Raw genomic sequence first — 25,684 nt, forward strand, 5'->3', positions numbered from 1 at the left:
TGTTGGGCGGGCACCCCGCCGCTCCGGGCGGCTCGGACGGCGGTTTGGGCGGCTCGGGCGGCGGCTCCCACAGCGGCCGCCCTAATCACCGGAAATGCGCCGATCGCCGGGCGGCGGCAGTGGCAGCGGCACCTGGCGGCGGCGGCGGCGGCGGCGGCGGCGGGACGACGCGCCGAGCGGGCGGCGGGGCGGCAGTTTGCGCGCCGTCAGCCGCGCGGTGTGGGTGGAAGAAGTCGTGTTGGTGTGTCGGCACGCGTGCGCTGGGAGGCGTATCGCTGGTTGACGGTTGCGAACAGAGAAAAGTGGTGAGTGTTGAGAGAGGCAGTTAGTGGACAGTGGTGTCAGCGGCGGTGGTGGTGGTGGCGGAACAACAACAACGAGAGGACACACACACACACAGGTGAATAGAACGGATCAAGTTCCCACCCGATCCCACCATCACAAATCAACACTCAACAGTCCACAGTCGCCAACATTTAACGACTATCCTCTATGGCACAAACACGTTGGTACTTACAATCCCTCCACCGAACCTCTCTACACCCCACCACCAGCCCGCGCGGGGCAGCTGTCACCGTCAGCTGTACCCCCGGCGCTGACTCCCCTCCCCGGCAGGTGAGCGGACGCCAGGTGTGACGGCCGTGACGGTCGTCACACTGTGACTCAGACGCTCCACGCTCAGTACAGTGACACACGCCGGTATACACGCGGGCTCTACCCTCACGGGAAGCGTCCAAAGTTTGAACGTAATATGCCCGCAGGCCTCTATCCCATTACGCACCTCGCGTGATGCGGCGAGCTTCTGAGTCTGAGAGTGCATCGAGCACGCAACGCGATTGGAAACGATGCCCTTGGGAGGACAGGCCGTCCGCCCCCAGAGGTGCAGAGCTCCCTTCGCGGAAACAATGCCCACGGGCATGTGGGTGGTGCTCCGAGAGCTCACAACACGATGGGATACCGAGAGCTCCTAGCACGTGTTTGGTGCTCTAAAACATCGTGTGGCACGTGGATGGTTTACCGAGAGCTCGCGGCACATTCCTTGAACACTGGCGCTAATGGGCCGGTCGTCCTGCAATGGATCGCGTCGGTCATCTCTTCGTGGTATGCATTCATTCGCCCATACAAAGAGCCGGCGGCTTTTGTATTGCTTCAGGTCATTGGCAGCTTGTGCTGAACTTATACGGTGTTGCAATAGGCATACCTGCGTATCAGTTTATGGCTTCTCAGAGGCTAGAAAACAGCCTACCGTTCTGAAGCCGCTTGAAGGTCCTGTTTATGCAAATATATCATCCCATCTGCGACCTTCGGGTTCCTTGACGGCCATCTACACCCGAGTTGGCCATCTACATCTACACCCGAGTTGGCCATCTACATCTACAGACGAGTTGGCCATCTACACCCTGCGACTGCCTCATCAGAACAGTCGGCGAAGAGGTGGCAGCATCGCTTCGCACGCTTCAGCGCCGGGTGGCTGGGGCTCATCTCGGTGGTCCGCGTGCCTCGAACGCGCCGTGCGGCACGGCACCGGTGGTTCACACGCTGGTCCATTCTGGTCCACACATTGCCCACTTTGATCTTGTCTGGACCACACGTTGTCCACTGTAATCCGGTCTATACCGAGCTGATTGGTATTGTATTTTGTATTGAACAATCATGAGCGATCCACATTCTGAAAGTGCGTGGCGATTACGATTGGTCCGCTGGTCCGTCATCCGCCTGCCCTTTCTTCTCCGCGAGGACCATCTTAGCCAACTTCTTGGACTCCGATATGGCTAGTGGACGGTAAGGGTCCCCACAACACGTGGAAGATTAACATACCATCCGTATATGTATCATGAGGGATCTGTTCAAACGTCCGTCCCGCTCACGTCAAAGGAGCGGGACGCACGGGTTGGCTGGGTCACAGTCCGCAGTGGAACGTGTTTCCTGCAGAGCTGGTCGGTCGGAGCCCCCGCGCGGATCACGCGCCTCGGTCGGACAGGCTCCGATCCATCCTCCACCGGATCTGTGGCTTACCGAGGCGGCAGCGGAAACGGGGTAGGGTCGCCAGCTCTTGTAAACAGCGTGCTCGGGCAGCGCGTAAACCAGTCGGGCCAGACGGATACATATCCTGAACCTGTTGGTCCTTGTCAAAGGGTTGCGGAATTTTTATGCACGTGTGGCGCACACAAAATCTGAGGCAACATACGGCAACTGGCCAGCTTCCATATCGCCCGGTTAGCAAAAAATGGGCAAGACAGTCATACCTGTGTGCAATAGGAGCTGCTATTTACTGCGTTATCATCCCTTTACAGGCCAGAAATTGGTGTTCTCTGCGTTTCCCATTATCAGCCTCCAACATATGGTAGCCGCACCAATAACTGCCACCAATCAGCCTACGCGCGTATCTATCGATCCCATAACTACCCTGAGCTCAGATTACCGAAAAATCGATCGGCCCGTCTGTTCCTCGTTGTCTGGTCGACAGCCGAGGTCGCTGGGCGGGTCGTCAGCTGTCGTTCCCGTGACGTCACGATTGTCATAAGGTGACGTCATGGTTACGTCACTGGCGTCACAGCCGTGTGGTGGTGGTCGGTAATTGAAATGTGACGCGCCAGTGCGTTTGGTGGATGAAGGCAGGACACGGACGAACCATCCGACCATGAGGACGGACGTCGATAACAGAAGTTCGTTAACCCATTAGCATTATGTAACTGAATGAGTAAGCATTGCATTGATTGCAAATTACAATTCATGTCATTTATTTTCTTTATTATGCTTTTTTTGGCATAACAATAAAGCAAACTTAACAAAAATGATACCAACATTTGTTACTTTTTCAGGAGCACACATTTTGTCGCACCTAGGCATATCTCTCGCTCACTGCCTGTCCCAATGCCGCTTTCATTCGCTCTCATCTCACTCCAGCAGTTCCCTGCGGAGTTCCGGCTCTGAAACGGAAAGCTCCGAAACGGAAACCGAATAATAATCCAGTTGTAATCCACCCGTTTTTGTTCGTCGCTCGGCACTATAGTTTCCGGACTGGTGCTCTGGCACACAACAGTGCCTCACAATGACCAAGGTCAAACCTGTTAGTTCGCAGGTTTTGCGGTCAGTGAAACACGCACTGGTACGTCACCAATTTCAATGTGCGTCGACCGCCGGATACTTTCGATTGTCTGTTGTTTGTTGGCTTGTTGCGCCACGCACGGTGACGCATCATCGTTTCGTGCATTGACGTGTCGCGCCAGGTCAGACGGGTTGCCGCTCTGTCTAACCATATGCTGCAGTAAGGTAGCTTTCACGCCTTTCTGTGTGGTCTATGATCTTCCTCCCACCCTTGATGACCTCCGGGTCAGCCATCGGTATTCAGCCACCGGAGACCCCACCTGGCGTGACTGTAGCGCCGCGTGGCGTCCTCAAAGCACGCATCGGATAATGAGATGGATGCCGGGACGGTGGCCCAGCGCGTGTGCCGCTGGTCCGTCAGTGCGTCAGTCCTGCTGCGGGGGCGATTTGATGACGATAGTCCTTCGCGTGGCGTGCGGCGCGTGGCACGCGGCTCTGACTTCTGAGGCATTGTACTTGTAAGTATGCGTCTCCAGACATGAACTCCGAAGCCCCGCGTGGCTAGAAGACGCGCAATCCAGATGATCTGTCAGTCCAGATATCCTCGAGATCTCAGTGGGCGGCATGTCACACGGCGGACGAACAGGTCATATATGGCCCTGTCCATCCGGGCGGAACCGGGTCCGACCGTGTAGTATGACACCGGCTCATTAACTCAGATGGAAATGGCGCTAATTCAGGCCAGGTCGAATGGCAGCCCGCCAGGAGAAGATCAGAAACGGGTCATCTCACCGCCGCAGTGGGTCAAGAGAGACCAGTGTGGAGCCTCCCGTCTCGCCGACCTGTCGATTGTGTCGATTGTATCGACAGGTAATTGGGCGAGTCGACAGACCTGTCGAGCTGTGGAACGGGGTGGCGCGCCAAGCAGGGAAGCGGAGCCAGGAAATGACCCGAGCTGATGGGTTGATGGCTGGTGCTGGACGGAAGAAAGCCAGCCATTTCATGGTGAGCGAGCAGTCGAGATGGATGGACCAGATAGGCGGAGCGTCGTTCGGGGCTCACACCTGCCTTTCTCGCTGTCCCCTCGGCACACGTGCGCACTGGGCAGGACGAAAACAAGGGGTTGGAGTCGCTGCAGCTGCCGCTTATCTGACAGCACACTCGCTAATCTATGGAAACGCATGGTAACAAACAACGGAGCAGGCAAACGACGGGAACACACCGGCGTCTGTGTACCTTAGATGCCGTAAAATACCGGAAATCACAAGCCACATTCATCGTCCAGAAACCGCACGCGGGCGGGACCATTAGTCATTCGTCTGCCGCGCTGTATGCGAAATGCGATTCTCCCTCACCGGGCCGCTGCCATCGTGGGTGTCTTGTTACCACCACCATCATCACCATCATCACTACCGCTGTCACCACCATCACCACCACCACCACCATCGGTATAGTTAGTCACCACCAACGGCGTATTAATTTGCGACATGCTGTTGGTGATGACTAACTTACAAATATTATCCCGTCCCTTAGTTATAAACTGATAGAAGACATAGCTTGATGACATTGTGAAGACACCTCACTAGTGACAATACGAAGACTGTGAGCCGGCATCGTTCGGCGAGGCGATTGCACCGTGCACGACCGCGTGAGAAGCGCGTGCACCACCGTGCAGTCGAGCGCAGCCGTGCACAGTGCATAGTGAATAGTGCACGACGCCAGTATTGGCTCCACGGAGCCGCGGCGAAGTGGAACCAGTTGCTCATAGGATGGCCACCTCCATTCTGGTAAGTGTTGCCTGCAAAAGGCTCGACGAACAGATAGACAGGGTTGGAGGGGGGGGGGGGGGCGGATACCTTGGAGGGTGAGAGTGCCGACCAAGTGATCAACTGCATGGTAAAAGACCGTAGCCACGTGGAAAACGATAGGTTTAAATAATGACACTATCAGGAATCAGGATGCATGCAATAGAAATCATATGCCCATAAAAATAGCATACCTATATAAGCTATATTACATTTTTTTTTGTGTATATGGAATTTCTTATTGGCTGTCATGTGTTTGATAGCATGCTACAAGAAAATGTTGTCCAGACAGCATATCTCGTTGTTACTTCTTTTAGGATGCAAATCAAGGGATTCTTATGATTACTGTATTGCACTGAGATGCTAATCGAGCTCGCAGCTTTGTTTTGCTTAGCCGTATGCCCATGATTCATGAATGTTGTTTATGCATAGTGGGTACGGATTTTACGAAGATCATGAATAACGAGTGGGTGTCTTGCCAATCGTTAGGTATTCAGCCTCAGATAATTTGATATCACCCATCATCAATTATTAAACATCGTGTCTTGTTCATACCAGGATATGTCCAAGGTTTACAGAGGTCTATGGTCCAAGAATCTTCCAAATCATAGGTATCATCTACTTACAGTACTCGGTGTTCGTTAGGTTCACTTGGTGCTTAAACCGTCTGTCGTCAGCAGCTCACATTCGCCTCTGCTGTGGTCTGTTGAACAGGAGCCAGAACTGCTTCGTTCAGCTATCAGATGAACTCATACTCGTCCTGGGACTTTGTCAACCGGGCAGGCCTCTGAGCTTACACACTGAATGCAGTCATGACTTTTAAGTTGTCCAGAGGTCATGTCTGCTGCAGACCAGAGCCTTATATTTCGAGAGAAGGTGCAGTGGCGTAACAAGGTCATAAATACACCCTCCAAAGTCAACCTACTTTAGCCCAGACCTGAAACCTTGATCATATATGAATCGTGCATTCTTTCTATTTTGCCTTCTTTACAGTGAAGCTCTTCTGCATACTTATCTGAGGCCTGAGCAGTATCCATGGACAATGGACAGCCGAGTGGTGCTGAGGTCACCGGCAGTGGGAAGGCCCTGGGCCGGCGTCAGGGTCGCTCTGTGGCCGCTGCGCCGACTGTTTGCCCTCCTTGTTTGCGGAGTGGGCTGGACACACTAGCGCGACCCGGGGCCAGGCCGCTCCCACTTCCTAGTCCGGCGCGCCGCCGCAGTACTGCCGAAGCTGGCCAAAGTGACCTGACTGAGGAGTTGACCTGGTCTGGTTGGCTTCTTCAGAGTCGTGGAGACATGCCAGTGGAAAGCGTCACACCGCAAGGAATTCTGACGCGTATCTGTCTCATCCAATGAGACCAATTTGCTTATCTTTACGGTTGTAGTTCAATGGCCTGCCCTGATCTGCGCCGCGGCTCGGCGGGAGGTGTGTGTTTCTGTACACCTGTCAGACGCATCTCATCTCTTGCCCCGACCCAGCCTCGCGCCGCGCGACGGGCGGTGCCTGATGTATGCGCAGTGACCCGTATAAAGTCGACTGACCCGGCGCCGCCCGCCGCGCCACGAGCTCTCCTGCGCCACAATAGCGCCAGCTGAGGTGGTGCGCCACCAAACGCCGCCGCCTGGCAGTGGCTGAGACACTCGCGGCGCGGCAGGGAATACGAAGTTCATTTGTGTGCGGTCAGTCACTCATGACCAGGTATGTCGTGGCTCGTCCCCCGATCGGTGTATTATTTGGGAGTCATCCGTCACATCTCCTCTCGACCATTGTTTGACAGGCGGAACTCCATGTATTCGGACATTGGTCCAACTACAATCGGAAAGACAAGAACGCTGAACAATGTGTAGGATCGGTGCTCGCGGCACGGCGTGGGCGCACAGACTGAGCCAATAGTGTTGGAGCCACACGGCAGGTGTCGCTGCAGTGGCGCCCGCAGACAGAGAAAGTTTTTGCCGCACGACCCCGTAGGTGTCGCTCGTCAAATGCATTTGTGTGCGGTCAGTCACTCATGACCAGTAGGGTTGTTAAAAAAAACCGAATTTTGGAAAAGTATATGGGCTCATGGCTCATGTGGTGCGGTATTCTTTTCTGAGTCCAATGATGCCCTTTTTTCTGAAAAGTATTAACTATTAGGGGCTCCTCAAACGGCTTAAAGAGGACCATGTTACGCCCGCCGACCGGCCGGTATCAATAAGGGCGAGAATTCGACGCCGCGCACGGGCGGCAGCGCCTTATCGGCACCGCGCGGCACGACATCTGCCGGGCGGCCGGCCGGGCGCACAGTGGGGATTTTTCCGATCTAGCGCCTATTAATTCAAAAAATATTTTTTGGATTTTTGTTTATTTTTTGTGTCAGTAGGGCTAAGAAATGTCTGAATTTTTCATATATGGCATTGTTTTATCTGTATGTCCACAGCAAAACTAGGAAAAATGCGCCCAAAGTTCACACTCATGCGTGATTACTCAATGGGCTCAGCAAGGCCCGAAAGTAGGGTAAGGTGCCTAATTAGCGACCCTTTCCGATTTGCGACCTACCTCCCTACAGAAAAACTGGCAGGAGAAAACGGGGTAAAAACATCGTCAAAAGGTCGGCCATAATTTGGTTATCAAATTAAATTATTTTCCGGTCGTCGATGTTTCTGGTGGGACGTTTCAGGTGAGTTCCAATAAAAATGACGAGTTTCTTATCCAAAACGTGTGTGTTTGGGCCCTCTCTGATGAAAAGCGATGCACATTAGGATGATGCATCTTTTTTATTCTGAATCGACATTCCTTTTTTAATTGATTGCCGTTTTCCCATAGTGAATCGCTCAACTGTGCACAGCATGCCGGTTAAAAATGTGTCGCAACTCATATTTCCTATTTGCGCCTGACATGGTCGCAAATAGCTCAAGAGGGGAAAGAAAGGGGAAAAGAGAGAAACGAAAATGAGGTTTTGCTGAAGCTTGCAATGTGTGGCAGGGGATGCCAAATGTCGTCACCGACTGCAGGGGTGCCGAATTCAGCGCGGACCTCGAATATCATACAAGATAGCCCGCAAAATTTGGGTTTCTGCCTTCTTTTCGCCTTCGGTGCATCACGTGATCAGTTTTTACTTACGTAAATGTGTTGGATAAACGTTCCTGTTCGAGTGATTGAGTGCTTTGCGTATAGGTTACCTTTTTGAGATCATATTTCATCTTTTCAGGCGTCGCATTTTTTGCCATTTTTAATATGGGGAAACCCATAGACTTATTAGCGACCCTCCCCGGTCGCTAATCGGGAAGAGTTCCCTATTAGCGTTTTTTGCAATGGCTTGCCAAAATGCTCACTACAAATAAGTTAGTGAATATTGAGGCAGAAAATGACTATATTTTAATAGAAAAATGAACGATCTCTCCGAAAATCAAGCCAGTAACACAGTGGCACCCACAGAGCGTGAGCAATGACGGTTCAAATTAAGGGGGTCGCTAATTAGGCACCTTACCCTATAGCTCAATTTCATTGTCCTGTCCTGTTGGTTTTAATCTTTCGAAGTCTTAAAGTTGCATACCGTCTGAAAGGCACCTTTATTAGGAATGGAATGGCAAACAGAAAGTATGCCACAACCTTACTAAGGTCACAAAAATGCCCTTTACAAAAAACCCTTACAGACACCATATTGAAGGAATGGTATTCTAAATAAATGTAGGAAATCAACAATGTTCTCCACACTTTTCCACTCCGAAATATATCCTATCGAATTCGCCACTTTCTTCTGCACAAGACAACGCCTAGTTTGGCTGCCGAAACTTGCCTGAACACGGAATATTCACATTAGAGTATCTTAACACCCCACTCGAGGAGCGCTAGGGCAAACAGCACGATATAGGTATGTTCCGGACATAGGCGAATAATTTTACTTCGTGATTTATATGATGCATATTTTCTGAGACACATTCATTAGGAATAGGATGACAAGCGTAAATTATACATACCGTAACCTTATTAACCATCGCACTTGTGGGGAGGGGGAGGGGGAAGGGGTCGGATAAAACCCCATGGTTTTCCGCAAATTACTCGCGCAAAAAGCGGCCGATCGCGCCGAAACTTTCGGTACCCTCGAGATCATCAATTTTACATCTAACCTAAAAATTTCATGACTCTGACCCAACTGACCTTTGACCTGTGGCATATTTCTCGAGACTATGTTTGGCCGGAATCGCGATTCGGCGTATGCCAGCTCACATTATCCGCGGTTTCCAGTCTTTTTGTGGTTTAAAACGTTCAAATATGTGAAATGATGTTGGTGCCATGCATAATGGTGGGAGTCAAGGTCACGTGAAGGTCAAGTCAAGGTCATTGACCTTTTGATGACCTTGGTTCACTTTTTCGAGTTTTACTTGTTTCTAGGGTAGTTTTTGGTGCTGATTTCGATTTTAGCAGCCATTTGAATATTTACGAAGTAGTTCTAGTGCCTTCGTTCCATGTTACGAAGCTTTCAGTAGTAGGTGACACTTCTATGGATGGCCGGCAGGACGCCTACTAATTGATCTAACCTGACCTGACCCGACCTGGCCTAAATGCATAAAGACATCGTCTGTGATCAAAACTAACATGAAATTCGTGATCAGCACCCCAAAATACCCCTTAACACCCTAACTTTGCGAAGTTTCAAGAGGTTTCGATTTCCCAACTTTCGTTGGGTCATTAAACTGACTTGGAAAGTCAGCTTATGACCTTGGACTTTGAAATTGGATATATTCGGCCTAATTTCGTCATAGGCAGCACGCTTGACTTTTCCGCGAAGCTCTAGCTTGATCAGGGGCCAAACGGCTGAGCGGGGGGTCCAATTGAACCCCCTATACTATGTTGATTATGCACATTTACAGGTAAAATTCTCACCAGGACACACCAGCCAACATCTGTGCACAATCTGGCTACAATTCTACCTATGGTTTGCCCTCTACGAATAAATACGTGCTAGATCGGAAAAATCCCCACTGTGGGGCGGTGGGAAGTTATAAGTGGGTGGTCTTTATCACGCGATCGGGGTGCGCTATCCCATGTTTTCGGGGCGGAAAGCTTCAGTGCAGCATCGGTGCGTCTGCCACGGTGGTCTGTGTCGATGGTACAGAAAATAACTCAAACAGAGCTCAGAAAAGACTGAATGATTCTGGGTAGTTGCCTCGAAACAATCCGTTTCAATAATACAGCTGCCTTCTTAACGTACTGTATCACTTGTTAATTCTTCAAAAAGCAAGCTCAGAGCAATAACAGACTTCTTTGCATTGCTGTTGACAATTCAAGCTGCTTTTGGACGGTGGCTCGCAGCCCCAATATGCTGCCGCGTAACTCTATTCCAACGACGAAACGGCAACTTAGCGAGAATTGAAAATTTAACGAAGTAGGTACAACAGGAGCTGGCAAGGCTCCTGCATTGGTCTATCCGTCATGAGTGACACACCGGGGTAATGTGTCACGTCAGGGCAGAGCTGTGTTCTGTGCCGGGTCTGGATTCGGGTCTTGATCAGCATCGGTGGGCACGGCCGCCCTGGCCGGACTGCCGGCGTCGCTTATGCTCGAAGGATTGGATAAACGGCGCTTGATTTATATGAGTAGGTACTCCGGCTAATGTCTCTACTCATGTCTCACTTCGTCACACTGTCAGGGTGGCCACCCTGTCATTCCCAGACATGTTATGTTTTCTTTCGACCTGCTAATCTAAGTTAAACCCTGGCGTCGATTCTGTTGCCCCAGCATCTGATATCAACGTATCTGAATAATGACATTGGTGACGCCTATGCTCGTCAAAGCCACCTCCAAACTTGGGCCGATGACTGTCGGGTCTCCTCTAAATTATGTCCTTGTGCATACTGCATTGCCAGCCCCTGCTGTAGGTATATCGTGAATTTTCGATTCTCGCGAAGTTGCCGTTTCGCCGTTGGAATAAAGTTGCACGGCAGCATATTGGGGGTGCGAACTACCGTCCAAAACTAACGTAAATTGTCAACAGCAATGCAAAGAGGTGTGTTATTGCTCAGAGTTCGCTTTTTGAAGAATTAACAAGTGATACGGTACGTTAAGAAGGCAGCTGTATTCTTAAAAAGGATTGCTTCGAGGCAACTACCCAGAATCACTCACTCTTTTCTAGCTCTGTTTGACTTATTTTCTGTACCATCGACACAGACCACCCGGTGGCAGACGCACCGATGCTGCACTGAAACTTTCCGCCCCGAAAACATGGGATAGCGCACCCCGATCGCGTGATAAAGACCACGCACTTAAAACTTCCCACCGCCCGGCCGGCCGCCCGGCAGATGTCGTGGCGCGCGGTGCCGATAAGGTGCTGCCGCCCGTGCGCGGCGTCGAATTCTCGCCCTTATTGACACCGGCCGGTCGGCGGGCGTAACATGGTCCTCTTTAAGCCGTTTGAGGAGCCCCTAACAGTTAATACTTTTCAGAAAAAAGGGCATCAATGGACTCAGAAAAGAATACCGCACCACATGAGCCATGAGCCCGTATACTTTTCCAAAATTCGGTTTTTTTTAACAACCCTAATGACCAGGTATGTCGTGGCTCGTCCCCCGATCGGTGTATTATTTGGGAGTCATCCGTCACATCTCCTCTCGACCATTGTTTGACAGGCGGAACTCCATGTATTCGGACATTGTTGACACATCAGTGGGCTGAAACAAACACAGTAAATAGTTTTACCAGGAAGCAGCTAACGGGAACATTTGCTGTCTGACAGAAACACGATCTACACCTGGATTTGGAGCGTAAGCCGCGAACACATTTCGGAATTGTTGTACAGCCTGATCCCACCTTGAACCTGGACTTTTACTTTGCTGCATGCAACACCGCTCACGTGGCATTTCCCGCGCCGCCGTGACGTCATCAGTACACTTTGCTTCTGTGTTTGAACGCTATTATCGGACGTTTGAAGATGACACACGGAGGTCAGCCTTGTTGTGAGTGCGATCGAAACGGGAGCATACACATTGCGTATCTACAAAGCAAAAAGGAGCCGCAACTTGTTTCAACTGCTTCGCACTTTGACCTCAAGCTAGTAGGTATGCGCATTTCGACTGATAACTGTCCACTATGTTGACTAAGCTTAGGGTTTTATACCTATATTTGTGTGATATTTTAGATACATTAGATAGTGGGCAATGTGTAGCTTCAGATGCATGGTTGCCCACAACATTTCACCATATTGTTGCCCCAATGTCGCCGTGGCCCATCCACTGTCGCTCTACTGTCTCTATAGTTATACTGTCACCCACTGTCGCCCGGTCACGGTCACGTTACCAGCAGATGGTCGGCAGACGCTGGTCACTGCTGGTCAGACCAGCCCCGCCGGACGGCAGACGCCGGTCATTGCTGGTCATACCAGCCGCGCCGGACGGCACGGCACAGCTAATGGACGTCGGACGGCCGGGATGTCGGTCTCTGTGTCACGGCCAGCAGCTGACGGGCTAATGATGACGACTTTTTAGCGGCAAGGCCTCTATCTAGAGCAGGAGAGCTTACAGAGAAGAGAGGCGATTAACCCGCGCGGGGCTGGGGTCTCCAGCCGAACGCGCGGGGCTGGGGGGGGGGGGGATAAATTTTACCCCCCTCCCTTTTATCTCCCGAACTAATGGTCCGATTTGGAAAATTCAAACGCCAATCGAAAGCTCTCATCACGAACTACTAAAAACATGTACTTAATTTAAAGTTTAAGGTCAAGGTCAAGGTCAGGTCAAGGGTACAAATTGCAAGTTTCTACAGTATCGGCCTTGCACCGTAGTTGCCGAAAAATGGAGTCATGGACTGAGACTGATCGCCCAAAACGTGTTCTTAGGCTACCAAGACAATATTCGTTGCATACAATATCATTCAGAGGTCAAGGTCAAGGTCAGGTCAGGTCAGGTCAGGTCACCAAAAAACAAAATATAGAAAAGGGCATGTGCGACACATGTTTTATGGGTCATTTTACTCATAGAATTCAATAGGCACACTCAATAAGTGGTATGGACCACCTCTGGATGAATTTCAGGTCGAGATCAGGTCAAGGTCAAGTCAAGTGAGGTCAAATTTTGAAGTTGGTTGTTAAGGCCTAAAAAGGTGTCTATCTGATGCAGTTTTTCACGGCGAATCGAATGGTGCTATTTTTGTTTCCGTACGAGGTCTAGAACTTCCAAAAAAGTCATTTTTCAAAAATTTTGGGTGTCGTGACGTCATAAAATTTTGAATAACTCCCACATTTTTGAACCGATTCTTCTAAAATTTGGTATGTAGGTGCACATAGACCACTTCTCTGACATATATTCCGGTTTTTTCGATAGACTCAAAATTTTGGATTTTATAATGATTTTCCCAAAAAAGTCAGTTTTTTGAAAAAATTTAGGCCAAAATCCAAAATTTTCAAAAAACCGAGATAGCCATTTGATAGACAAAGTAAAATAACGTATAACCTTTTTTGTTACGTCTTGATTCCTTTAACCCTCGCCCATGTTGGTGCAACCCCCCCCCCCCTGAGGTTTTTCGGAAATAGTGCAAAAACGGCGGCGCGCAGCGCCGCCAAATTTTGGGTACCTTATGGGGCAAACCTTGCGCATCTTTTGATAAAAAAAATTGACCGGGTCATGTCAGGTCACGGAGTTATGACGTCACAAAGGGAACAGCCTCCGGCTGGATTTTCACAAACTGAGTGCCAACGCCCGAGGTTTCCTGCCGGTGGTACGGACATCGGTTGATGGATCGTGATGAAACTTCCCATGCATGTTGGGGCAAGTATTGGCTATCATATGGTATAAGAAACTTGACCGGGTCAGGTCAGGTCACGGAGCTATGACGTCACAAGAGGAACAGCGTCCGGTACTATTTTTGAAAAGCGCCCGAACCACTATTTTGCTAATTCTTGTCACCTCAATGGGAATATGCAGCAATATTAGCTTCTATAGGGAGCAAATGGACATCCCAAATCCAAAAATACAATCAGATTTCAAAAATTTAAATTTTGATTTTTCGAATTTCTGCCGCCGACTGTGACCTTGCCGACTTCCGGCGCTCCCAACGCGCCATTTTTAGAGCTAGGGAAACGAAATACATACCAAACGATAGAGAATTGATCAAGGATCACGATAGTGAAGGTTTCAAGTCGATATCTCCCACCATTTTGCCGCAATCGCCGCGGAAAATTTGAAAAAGTATATTTTTCCGAAAATTTGACCTTTGACCGGTCAAAAGTAGGTCAAATGTTGACCTAGGACCAAAAAATATACCACCAATCGCGAGATCTCGGCGAGAGCAATCCGTTGGTCTTTTCCGCTAAGCTCTACGACGCTCCGTTTTCAAACGCCAAGGGGGGGGTCGCACCAACCCCCCCCCCCCCCCCTGCATGGGCGAAGGTGGCAGATCGCCGTTTACGGGCGAGGGTTAAAAATGAAGATGTTAGCGGCGTTTGAACTTTTGCCGTTTTTGAGGCGAAAATGGCGAACATGACGTCACTAAAACGTCAATTTCTCAAAAATTTCCGACGGATTTCGCTCAAATTTTCAGGGAACGTGTCAAATTGATGTAAGAAAAGGTACTGAAAGTTTGGCGGCGCTGCGCGCCGCCGTTTTTGGGATATCGCAAAAATTCGCGAGGGGGGTAAAATTTACCCCCCCCAGACCCGCGCAGGTTAATACGAGAATGGATACTCGTTGTTGTGTTCATAAAGTTACGCCATTGAATGATATAGCTTCAGTTTGTTATGCACGTCAAGAGCATCATTTTCCGCTGTCTAGCAGTTAGACAACCTGCATCTCTACCAACTTTCATCATTCGAGGGCCCTTTCTCCTAAAAATGCTTGTAATGTCATACCAAGCGCCTACCGAGCGTAGGAATTAAAGACCGAGATAAGACAGCCATGTGCATTGTAACACGCTACATCTTGAACATTTAACGTAGTATCTTTTCGGCACGGCTCGGTCCGGCAGTCCCTCTCCCTCGCAGTCATGCCACACGCCTAGCCTCGCTTTCTCACACCCAATTCCCCCCCCCCCCCCCAGTTCCCTTAATCTATCACTGTCCGCACAGAATGGGCAGCCGTTAAACTCCCATTAAGACGCGCGCTTTTGGAGACAGCTACCGCAGGATGAACGATTCGAATCCCAACAAGTAACAGCTGGATCAGTAACACTGTCAACAGCTCGTGGACCCACGCCGAGGACAGATAACGGCTGGGAGCGCTGGATCAGCAAGATACGTCATCAGATCATGGAGCAGTGTAAAGGATGGATGCCGGCTGGAGCACACAGCCTCCTTTGTCGGGGTACAACAACCCAGGGTGAGTGACCCGGCAGAACGCCTTGAAGGTGACCTGCACAGCAGCTGCAAGCAATGACCTGTAGTTCCAGATTTCGCCACTGAATAGAAGAGGCAGCACGCTACGGCCACACCCCGCAACCACAAGGCCTGGCGGGAAAGGTCAGCAGCGAAGCGGGGGGTGCTAGCCAGCTGACGATGGGGACACGCCCAAGGTACTAGTTGCCAGAGCTACCGCCAACCGAAGGGGGCAGCACTATCCAGACGCGAGAAAGGTTGACAACAAAGGATGTATGATTCTGGGAGATAAAACCATTTTGACGGAAGATCGGACGGAGGGGTGGCTCCTAAAGTAATCAGCCAATACAGTAGTCGCGGGAGAAATGACTGACAAATATGGGGCTTGTGGCAAATGCAGGCTTGAATTCCAAGGGCTAGAGTCACCGTCAGGTTAATAGCAAAATACAACCAAGAAAATGGAGCAGCCGGCCATGAACAATGTCTGCAAATCCCAAGCCTGGAGACTAAGCAAGAGGACGTCGGGAAAACAGTTATACCAGCTCAGCGCAACGGTCGTATCGGAAACAGCAATACGGAATACACCGATTCGCCAAAATCTAAGATGAAGGCTAAGATACGAAGTGTCGTCTCCTGAGTACATTGTAAGTGGCTGGAACAAAGAAACGCTGTTGAGGCTAACTAAAGCTGTTATGGGATTCAACCCAATTCAAGCAAACAACGACGAGCTATATGGAATGTGATAAGATGTTTAGCTACCGAGGTATTTGGATAACCAGAGGAAAAGAAGGCTGCTGCGGGCAGATACGCAGTCGATATAAGAATGAAAGTGGTTGAGGATAAAGAAACGGCACGACAGAGCCAATTCACACTTTTATCAATGTTCTTATATCCTACACATCGATGAACCGACTGGTAAAACTCCCAATATGAAGATGGTGAGCGGCCAAGTGAAAACGCACGGGAGTAACAAAGACACCCTGGGTGCAATGACTCCGAGGTCGGCTCAGGGCGTGGCAGCCCCTCGAGCTATAAAAGGTGCACGATTCACCCCGGAGACACAGTCTGCAGCCGGAGCCGGAGACGCCATCTGGAGGCCGCCGTCGGTCCGGGGTCACCCGCGAGAAGCCTCTTCAGTTCGACCGACCAGAGCCGGAGGACAACCGCCGACGCTTGAGACCACACTGAGAAGCGGAAGCGCAGAGAACTCCAGAATGTGAGTGTTGTTGAAAAGTCTGCTCAATCCCAGTCCTTGAAACCCCCCCCCCCCTCTGCCCGGTTGCCGTGCCGTGACGACTGCCAAACATTTTCGGTTGCCATAAAATGCACTCTCAATTGGAATTGGAAAACTTAAATTACTTTGAACTTATTGGTCCAGACACCCTAGTAGCATATTAGGATCTGAATTTTGAGGTCATGTCAGAGCCGCCAGCAAATACGTTATTGTCAGTTGGAGCCGGTATGTTTCGCGATTAGACCGAGAACGAGATGCTAAAATTTGAATAAGCAGGTCAGTGTCACGAACGCTGAAATTATTGACATGTTGCGCGTCAGCATTGGATATGCCCTTGTGTTTGGCCAAACTGGTTCGTTCGATTTATTATAATCGGCGGTGGTCAAGTGCGATTTGAGGTTGGAATTCGTTTGTGAAATTAATGGTGTAGATTCGTGCTTAATTCACTAAAAGTTGCATTGCGAAATTATTGGAATATTGCTGAAGGAATTAATTGCGAAGTCGAAATCAATTATTAGGTAAATACGGTTGAAAGCGAATGTAATGTTTTAAGGTGGCGACTGATTCATGCGATCGATCTATGAATATGGCTATGAGTTATGATTTTCGACAGATACGAATGCTTGAGCTTACGGCGGAATTTCTTCTGTTACTTAGGTGCAGAGTTGTGAGCAGTGGTTTAAGGTTGACGGTTTGATACTTTGCGACTTTAGATGGTCACTTTGCGTCATTGAAATTGCGAAATGTCGAGTAACAGGTAGATGTAGAATTGTTTGTGGTTAGAACTAATATGCGACTAATATAGGTACCGATCGTTGTGCTTTTGTAGAATAAATACTAGAAACGACCATCTTTGTTGGGGAACGATTAAATGGGACAGGAATTTAATTTAAAAAAAAACTTACGTCGAATGGAGCTGATGAGATGTCGAACAGGGAGATATTGCAGCAATATTTTACCAGATTCACACTCACTGACACATCCGGTGAATCTACCCGGCCAGAAGAGACAACATGCGCACGAGCACTGTACCGCGAGTGTTGACGCGCCCATAACGGCGTGACTGTGACTGACGGTGTCGACGCGGCGCCGGCCGGCAGCCGTGGTAATCGTCGTTCGCGACGCGGGACCGTGCGCCGTTAGATGGCACATGAGAGCAGCGTCGGGAGTGGAGCAGCGGCCACAGGGGCAGTGGGTTAGCCGTAATTGGGGCGCGTGCGGTAGGTGAAGGTCATCGTATAGAAACATGGTTAGTTGTGGAAAGTTGCAACGGGATAAGAACGTAAACAGTTAATGCATAATTTTAAATATGACATGCTATATGATATCTAGGACTGCAGTTCGTTTGATGTGCATTGGTTACTGCTAATAGGATGATTTAAATTAGATTTTCTATGAAGGGCTAGGGACCCCTATGACAATGTTCTGGCACTCTATAAAGATAATTTGTATAGGTAACTAGTAGCCCATCAGAAGCTATCGAACGAGTTTCAAGGAGTCATTTCCGTTTGAGCATTCAGTAATTCACTATGATACGGTGGATCACAACCAGACGGCAGATCGGTGCGTACTAATTGGTTCTAGATCATCTGATTAAATCAAGAGCGATTCAAGGTCTACTAGGATTGTATACGAGAACTGATGATTGGATTCGTGTGTGCAGCAGAATTTATGACTTGAGATTACGATTTGGTTTGGATAAATAATGCGTTTCTGTTATCCGTGTTCTTGCGAGTTAGCGCCAATAATTATTCCACCAATATTGGCACAGGGCATTGTGAGGCACAGACGGCTTGTTTGCCCGTCTCCTATGGCGTAACGTTTACCAGCATGACTGTATGAGACACAGATGCACTTCTCTAAACCCACGTCCAGACCGGAATGTTGAGGGACACACCGTCACGTACGCAGGGCATATGCACGTTTTCCGCCAGTGGTACCGGCCACTGTTAATTTTCCCGCTTAGGTAACACTGGGTGAGAAGGCAGTGAGAGGTTTCTACGGCAGGGGGGAAGGGGGAAGATTGGCACAGTGCAGTGGAGAGTAAGTTATGCCAAAGGCAAGAAGCCGAGGGTCAGGGGTGAGTCACCCAAAGGGCGGATAAGACGAGCCGTAGTGTCCCGGGTAAGTCCTCATACTTATTTCGTAAAGGTACTCTAATCGGTACTGGACAGCCTCAGGGGAGGGAAGCATGTACTCCAGGACACGTAAGGCCTTGAAGAGAAAATCCCATGGTAAAGGATAGTTCCAGGATATGAACTAGGGTCCCTGGGTCGTGAACGGGAATGTTACACGCGGACCGGAAGAGGGCATAGGTAATCTCTCCCGGTAGAGAGATAAGTCGGATATAAATCGTGTATGTGTGTACCATAAGTCTATCGGACGTGTAGTGAATCCCATAAAATAGCAGGGTGGATATTTGTGCATAATTATTCTGGACGGCCCTGCGATAAGTATCTTTGTCGCCGGTTAGCGGAGCATGCATATGGATTTCGGAAAGAGACATTTATCTCGCCGGGGAGATCGCTATTAGTCAGGCACCTAACGCCATCGGAGGGAATTCGAGGGGCGCTAAATAAATTTGGGGTGAATATATGACGAACGAACGTAGAGAGAGGATGAGAGTGAGAATGGTAAAGGATGAATCTTAGGATAAGGCCGATGGGAGTTTAGCGAAGCTCAGTTAGGACAGTCAAACTAATGAATCTCGAGGGCAACTTAAACTAGCAACGCTAATACGAATTAAGTGGGCAATTTTCGTAATGGGGAGGCCAGTGATATAGGAATGGGTGACTGGACGAATGATCACATTCAATTAATCAATGTAATTACCACCCATAAGTTTGGCAGTGGTCATCGGGACTTCGAATGCCCTGTCCTTCACCTGCCCAACTGTGCCGCAAACCCCGCTGATCGGATCCCTCTATCCCTAATCCGAGCAGTGAAGAAGCATCTCGTACATCATGGTCTATACAATGAACAGAATCATCAAGCCTCTAAATTAAAAAGCATCTTCCATCAGATGTATTTGTATGCAAGGTGGATCTGGACTTACATCTTCCTCAGCTGGATCTACATCTCTCCCAGGTGGATCTATATCTACATCTATCTCAGGATCTCATCACTATCTGGATCTCTCTCTGAAGATCCCTCGCGGGATCTCTTCAACGACTCTCAAGCTCCCCTGTATCACAAGCTCTACTATCGAGTTCATTACAGCAGCAAATTGTTCTTTCTCTCTGCTACAACAGCCGAACAACAGTGGACCGCAGTATTTGATGAACCGCAAAGAAGAAGCAGCTTTTTTTTATTCCTTCTTTCTTCTTTTCTTAATTACCCCTCGCTACAGCATATTCACGAGTTGACCGGGGTGGGCGGATAAGTAGGAGCGTCGTCCTGGACAGGTGAGACGACAGAAGGCTGCTGCACCTTCAGACACGATGTTAAGATAGTTAAATAGGTCTGAATACCCGGAGGTATTTTAAATATGCATGGGTCAGAATTATTTAGATGTCGTTCTCTAAAATGTATTAAATTATAAACTTTAAAACCTTGTTGCTAGGTCGAAATTCAATTTTGAAGATCATCCATCGACCATCCATAGAATGTACCTAATGCAATCCTTTGCATGTGAAACCCTGTCGTAATAATTCATCACGTTTCGAACGTAGACTATGTAATTATCACCGAATAATTCGATATCAATAGGCTCCTGAAAGGCATTCCATTCCAGGAGAATGTTGACTATACAAAAGCACCAAGGCAACGCCGCATCCTTGCCCTTTAACGACTTTGCATTATTCTGATCTAACGTGGCGGCATTTTCCAATGAGACATGCAGCACCTTCTCAAACCATTCATGGTCTCCCATCCTTTTGTGATTCCCTTTGTATGCATAAATGTATAGATTACCGACTAACAATTGAAAGCATTCGACTGTTATGGACCTTTGTCGGCCCCTCTGGCTTGCACTGTGGAATCCCTCTCCCGGATCTCTCCCACCAACGTGTGGCTATTTTTCGCCAAGTCATCGCCTTTCAGAGTGTAACCCACCCAGCTGATATCGCAAACAGCTGTCGTCGATTTCGCGGAGGCGAAAAAAAATAAAGTATTTATTTACATTCCAAGTGGTTATTGATAGATGATAGGCCCCAAGGCGTGATAATACTTACATATGTGCATACTATGTATTCGGATTCACGTATTACATTTTTACGTCCCATGCTGATGTTTTTCCTGACAGCGTTAGAAGTCTGAGGCAAAACTCGTTCCGCGAATTCGAATACTTGACCTCTGCTGGATGCTAATTGGTGAATTAATCGCTGCACTTACATAAGACGACGACATTGAGAAACGAGGTCTACGGTCCTGGCTGGCATTACCCTAGTCCGGACCGAACTTAGAGACAAAGTGAGGCCTTTAGCTCTCCCATCTACCCAATTCAAAGCACCATTCACTTTGGAGTGCATGCTGCTTCAACATGCCTGCAGTCACAAGTACAGGCATGTTGAAGCGACTGTATCTCATAAGCGACCTCACAACTCACAAGCTACCTACCAAGTATCGTTGTTCCATATCCCGTCTCTGCAGTATGCAGTGTGCACCCAGCGCTGCTGGTTGGTGACCCGACCGGCCAATCGGACCCATCTGACCTCAGCCGGCGACTCTGGCTCGGAGGCGGCAGCGCCAGTGACCCGTGACGCACCCGACCGGTCCGTTACCCGCCCACTGATATGGCCCGCTCCAACCGTTCGCCGGCGGCCACACTCCCGCCGACCTCTGACGGTACTGAGATCGGCCATCGCCCGGCCCTGCAGCGTGCTGCATCGCCTCCGACTCAACTGCGCAACAGACTGACGGCCGCCCGTCGACAGTCGACCACCGATAGCCGTTCTGAAAACAATTTAACCCAAGGCCCGCGAGTAAACCGGTGTTTTGCGGGTACCGCTATCCGCAACCATTTTTAACCACCCTCCCAGGAGTACAGTAAGGTCCCATTGCAGTGTAGTCGTCCCTGCTCTCAGCGGACTTGTTCGCTGACAGCGGTTATATCCGCTCAGAGCAAGTACGACTACACCGCAATGGGACCTAGCACTACTCTTGGGAGGGTGGTTAAAAATGGTTGCGGATAGGGGTACCCGTAAAACACCGGTTTACTCGCCAGCCTTGGGTTAAATTGTTTTCAGTGCGCGATAATCGTCCACCGCCTGCCGTCCGCAGTCCGCCGTTTACCCCACCGTCCACCGTCCGCCGTTTACCCCACCGTCCACCGTCCGCCCGTCCGCCCGTCCACCGTCCACCGTCCACCGTCCACCGTCCACCGTCCACCGTCCATCGCCCGCCGTCCACCGTCCACCGTCCGCCGTCCACCGTCCACAGTCCACCGTCCACCGCCCTTCGTCTCGAAGGACCGGCGGATTCGGCGACGGTAATGAATTCTGGCGGCGGCCGCGCCGTCACAGCACACACATACCTACCTACCGCGGCCCTCAGCCTCCTCCCGGATCTACGCTCCGGCTGCGGTCGGCACAGGACCGCGGCTCGTAGAGCCCACGCTGCGGCCGCACCCAGTGGTGAGGTGCAGGATGGTGCATCCAGCGGGTGCGCTCGGCACGCCCGGGCCCGTCAGAGGCCGGTCGGAGCTCGGACGCGGGCTGCGGCAGCTCCCACTGACCCGCATTCCGATCCGGCCGTGACCGAGGTGACCGCAACCGCCCTCCGAGCGGGCCAGGAACAACGCGGATGTTGCCGAGTCTGCACGGGCCGGCTGCAGCGCGGGGAGGACGCTGACCGACCTCGCCGACGCCGCATCAATTAGTGGGTAGAGTGGACAATGGTCGGGAGAGTGGAACGGTCAGATGAAGTGGCTCTGAGAGGCCGCGCTCTGTCGTCTGGTGAACGGGGGCTGCAGCAAAAAGGGCCTGATGGGCACTGGAGGCGATACTGGGGTAATACGGGGTCCTTATTGGAGCAATGCGAGCTCCTTATTGGAACGATTTGAGGCTTCGTTGTGCTGGCAAGAGGTTTTTATTCCTATTTGAAGCCTCTTGTACAAACACATGCCTGTTGGGATTTTTAACATCGTTGAGCGCATTAGACCTTCTCAACGCCTCAAACTCTTCAAAACGGCGAAGACAGCCATGTCATGGCAGAAAATAGATTGCTGTTTAGCTTGTTATCGATGGCTTTTCAGCAATTTTCAGCCACGTCACATCACAACTTCCCATAACGGAGCTTCACAATTGCTACCTTCAATGCGCACCCTGCGCGGAGCTCACACGGGCATCGCATATGATTATAGTCTCACCAGTCTCACGTACTCTGCTGCACCGCCCCATCACAAACACCTGTCTCACCAGCTGTGACGATGCGTGTGCGCCGGGTCACGACCCCGAACCATGCGCCGCGCTCGCCTCCGCTACGCCACGCTCGTCTCACGCGCAGCGCGTTCGTCTCATGCGCGCGGGCAGCTGATGCAGAACGGCTCGGAGCCTCGCCGCGAGGGGCGGTGTGACCGCTAGTCGGCGTGGTGCGGCCATCATAAACCGGCCGAAGCGCCGGCGGCCGGCGGTGGCTCCCGCTGGCCTCAATCCCAGCTGGAGGAGGCGGGGCGGCGGAGGTGGACGCGCGGCAGGGAAGTCAGTCAGCGTGCGCCGCTGCTGGTGATCCGTCGACTTCGGTCAGAGGTGCGGTGTGGCGGGAAAGCGGTTGTAAAGGACGAGCGGTGGTGAGGATTGGTGTCACTAGAGACGAGGATTTTCTGTGGTCACTGAGGTTGGGCTGAGATGGACGGTGGACAGTGATCGCCGATCAGAACGTTGGACAGTGGTTCCAAATATTGGACATCGATCACTGGTTTTGGACAGTGGTCTGAGTAGTGGTCTGACCGTGGCCAAACATTGGACAGCGTCCAGAGAGAGTGCACGCCGATCTTGGTGACCGAGACACGTGGACCGTGAACGGCGTGACGACAGAGACAGAGAGTGATCCGTGAAGAGAGGACGGTGGGAAGTGTCGTGACAGGTCCATAGACCGAAGAGTGTGTGCTGTCACCGGCCACCGATCAGCGGCTATAGAAGATGGGAGCTCAGAAGGTGAGAGAGATCACGGAAGTCTACTGTAGCACATTGACAATTGTAGTGGTGAACTACGGGACTCGCATCCAGACCTTGCTGGTTGGACTGTTTTTAGGAGTTCACACATCAGCAATCAGCATGTATCTCTCTTACTGGGTTTGAATTAATATTTCACCAGCATTACCACCAAGCTGCACGCCTTGTTAGCCCGGTTGAGAATGTTGAATCGATATGAGCCGAGTGGTAGTGAAAGGTTGGTTGGAGCTTCTTCAGTGGTCGCTGTTTGCAAATGCTCCCATGAATTCCTTGATCAATTGCTGGACGTCAGGTCATGATAAGTTATTCATTTAAACGCTCAAAATTAATTATGAACTTAACTGTCAAACTGTAAGGAAAAGTATGCATCGCATCAGTTTTTGTATAATGCACAATTGCCCGGCTTCTTGAAAATGTAACCGTAAACTAACCTCACTATGTTGTTATCAGTTGTTCACACCAACGTTTATAGACATCTCCTTTACAAAGACCCGTTTATTATAGACCTATTCCACGCTTATCAACTCGAGGAGGGCGATTCTCTCGCCTTCGGTTTCCTAATGACGGACGGTAACAAATACCGCAGAGTCAGTGAACCATTTCATCTCCGGCCCGCCCTATTTACGGCTTCTGGAGGCGGAGGAACCACGGCGGATCGTGTGCCGTGCCGCCACGGACGAGCCACCTCCGTCCCGCCCCATCCGGCCCGCGCACGTGCTACCATTAGTCTCCATCGACAGACGGCGGCTGGCCGGGCCGAAACTGGGTCTAGGGCTGAACACATGGCGAGCGGACATGGAATGGACAATCGGGCACCCAGATGTCATCCGGTGGGCGCCCAGGCAGCGCCCTGAGTGACGCCAAACGACACTGAAACGGCGCCCGAATGACATCCTAATTCCTAACGGCTACCGAATGACATTCAAACTGCACCTGAATGACCTCCGGTCAGCACCGGGCCGACCTGGATCGGGATCGACCGGTTTCATGGCCGCAGGGTCCGTTCCCGGTCACCGTTACCTCCGGTGGACTAGTTCGAATGCATATGATTAGTGGCCCGTATTCAGACCGGCGGGCAGCGTTATCTGGGTGCTAACCAGGGCTGAGTGCTCGGCCCACACCTTTTCGTCATGGCTCGTTTGGTATTGAAGTGGCGCAGTAAAGCATCGCCGGGCTCATCCACGAAATTAATCATCACAGAGGCTTGTTTGATGCCCAATCGGCACCGTTAGCGAGATTTTCGAAGATGAGGCACAACACGAGCTGCAGGCTACCCCATCAGCACTAAGTCAATTCGTGCTAGCGGTTGCACAAGACTCGCAGTGCGGATGAATCCCCAGTGCCCAAGCAGACGTCTTTGCCTCGACTGGTTGCGTCACGGGCTCAGAAATGTTTGCTTGATGCACCGCCACGAGCGTCTTTGGTCGAAGACGTGCGCGGGATTACGACCTCACGTCGTAATAAGCCGGGTCAATAGCGGTAATAGATTCAAGGAGAAATGGATAAGAAAGGAGCGATTGTGTAGCGTCGGTCGACGAGCATTAACTCAGGCCGTGACGTGGCCGTCCGAGGCTATCGAACCACCGAACGTTCATTTACTAAACCGCTGGTTCACAGGATGTTTGGCTTCGACGACCACAATGTTGTGACCAGTTTAATGACGACGAACATAATGGTTACAAAAAAATAAAAATTGATAGTAAGTGAAGTACGTAATTTTTCATGTAAAATGAAACAATGCATTCAGTCACTTAAGGTAAGTACTGGCACACAAAGCTCCGACTTTGTATCGTGTTTTACGAAAGTTATGTAATATCGTGTAAAAACACAATGCATTGAGGCACCGCACTTTATACGAAATGACCTACAGCCAGCACTGTCAGTTTCTAACCATGAGTGGCTTAGCACGACTGGCTACCCAGGCGCAGTGTCGACCTCACGAGCTCTTTTGTCCGTGGTGTATCAGCCTCGCGAGGTCAGCTGACCGTGGCTAGCCTGGGAACGGCGCAGGGTCACCGGCTCGTGATCACCGAGCAGGCAGCGCAGCCGTGAGACCGCTGACCCCACGGTGTCACAAGCGCGGGAGGCGCTGTGCTCACCCCACCTCCCAATCGTGGTGCTGCAGTTAGCGTGGTGCGACGATGCTGGTTGGCTTGATGGCTGAACACTGTGTTTGTGGGTTACTTGTCCATAATGTGGTCGGTGATA

At 50.6% G+C, this 25,684-nt stretch overlaps 1 protein-coding gene across 10 annotated transcripts in view; it reads left to right on the plus strand.

Moving 5' to 3' along the window:
* The window catches only part of LOC122383995, a 141,727-nt gene that overhangs the window by 65,635 nt on the left and 50,408 nt on the right, over positions 1-25,684 (plus strand). For 2 of the 10 annotated variants that reach the window (XM_043370913.1, XM_043370916.1), the window contains exons 1-2: positions 202-305; positions 4,582-4,835. The exons of 5 other annotated variants lie outside the window; for them this stretch is intronic. In XM_043370913.1, the coding sequence (XP_043226848.1) occupies positions 4,818-4,835 (18 nt within the window). In that variant the 5' untranslated portion in view covers positions 202-305; positions 4,582-4,817. Of the gene's footprint in view, positions 1-201; positions 306-4,581; positions 4,836-22,880; positions 23,459-25,684 lie in introns of those variants that run through there. 3 more of the 10 variants (XM_043370915.1, XM_043370914.1, XM_043370917.1) reach the window with 3 other exon arrangements.

The sequence above is a fragment of the Amphibalanus amphitrite genome, unplaced genomic scaffold (assembly GCF_019059575.1).
Source record: "Amphibalanus amphitrite isolate SeventyFive unplaced genomic scaffold, NRLGWU_Aamphi_draft 000179F_arrow, whole genome shotgun sequence".
In the NCBI taxonomy this organism is placed as follows: domain Eukaryota; kingdom Metazoa; phylum Arthropoda; class Thecostraca; order Balanomorpha; family Balanidae; genus Amphibalanus; species Amphibalanus amphitrite.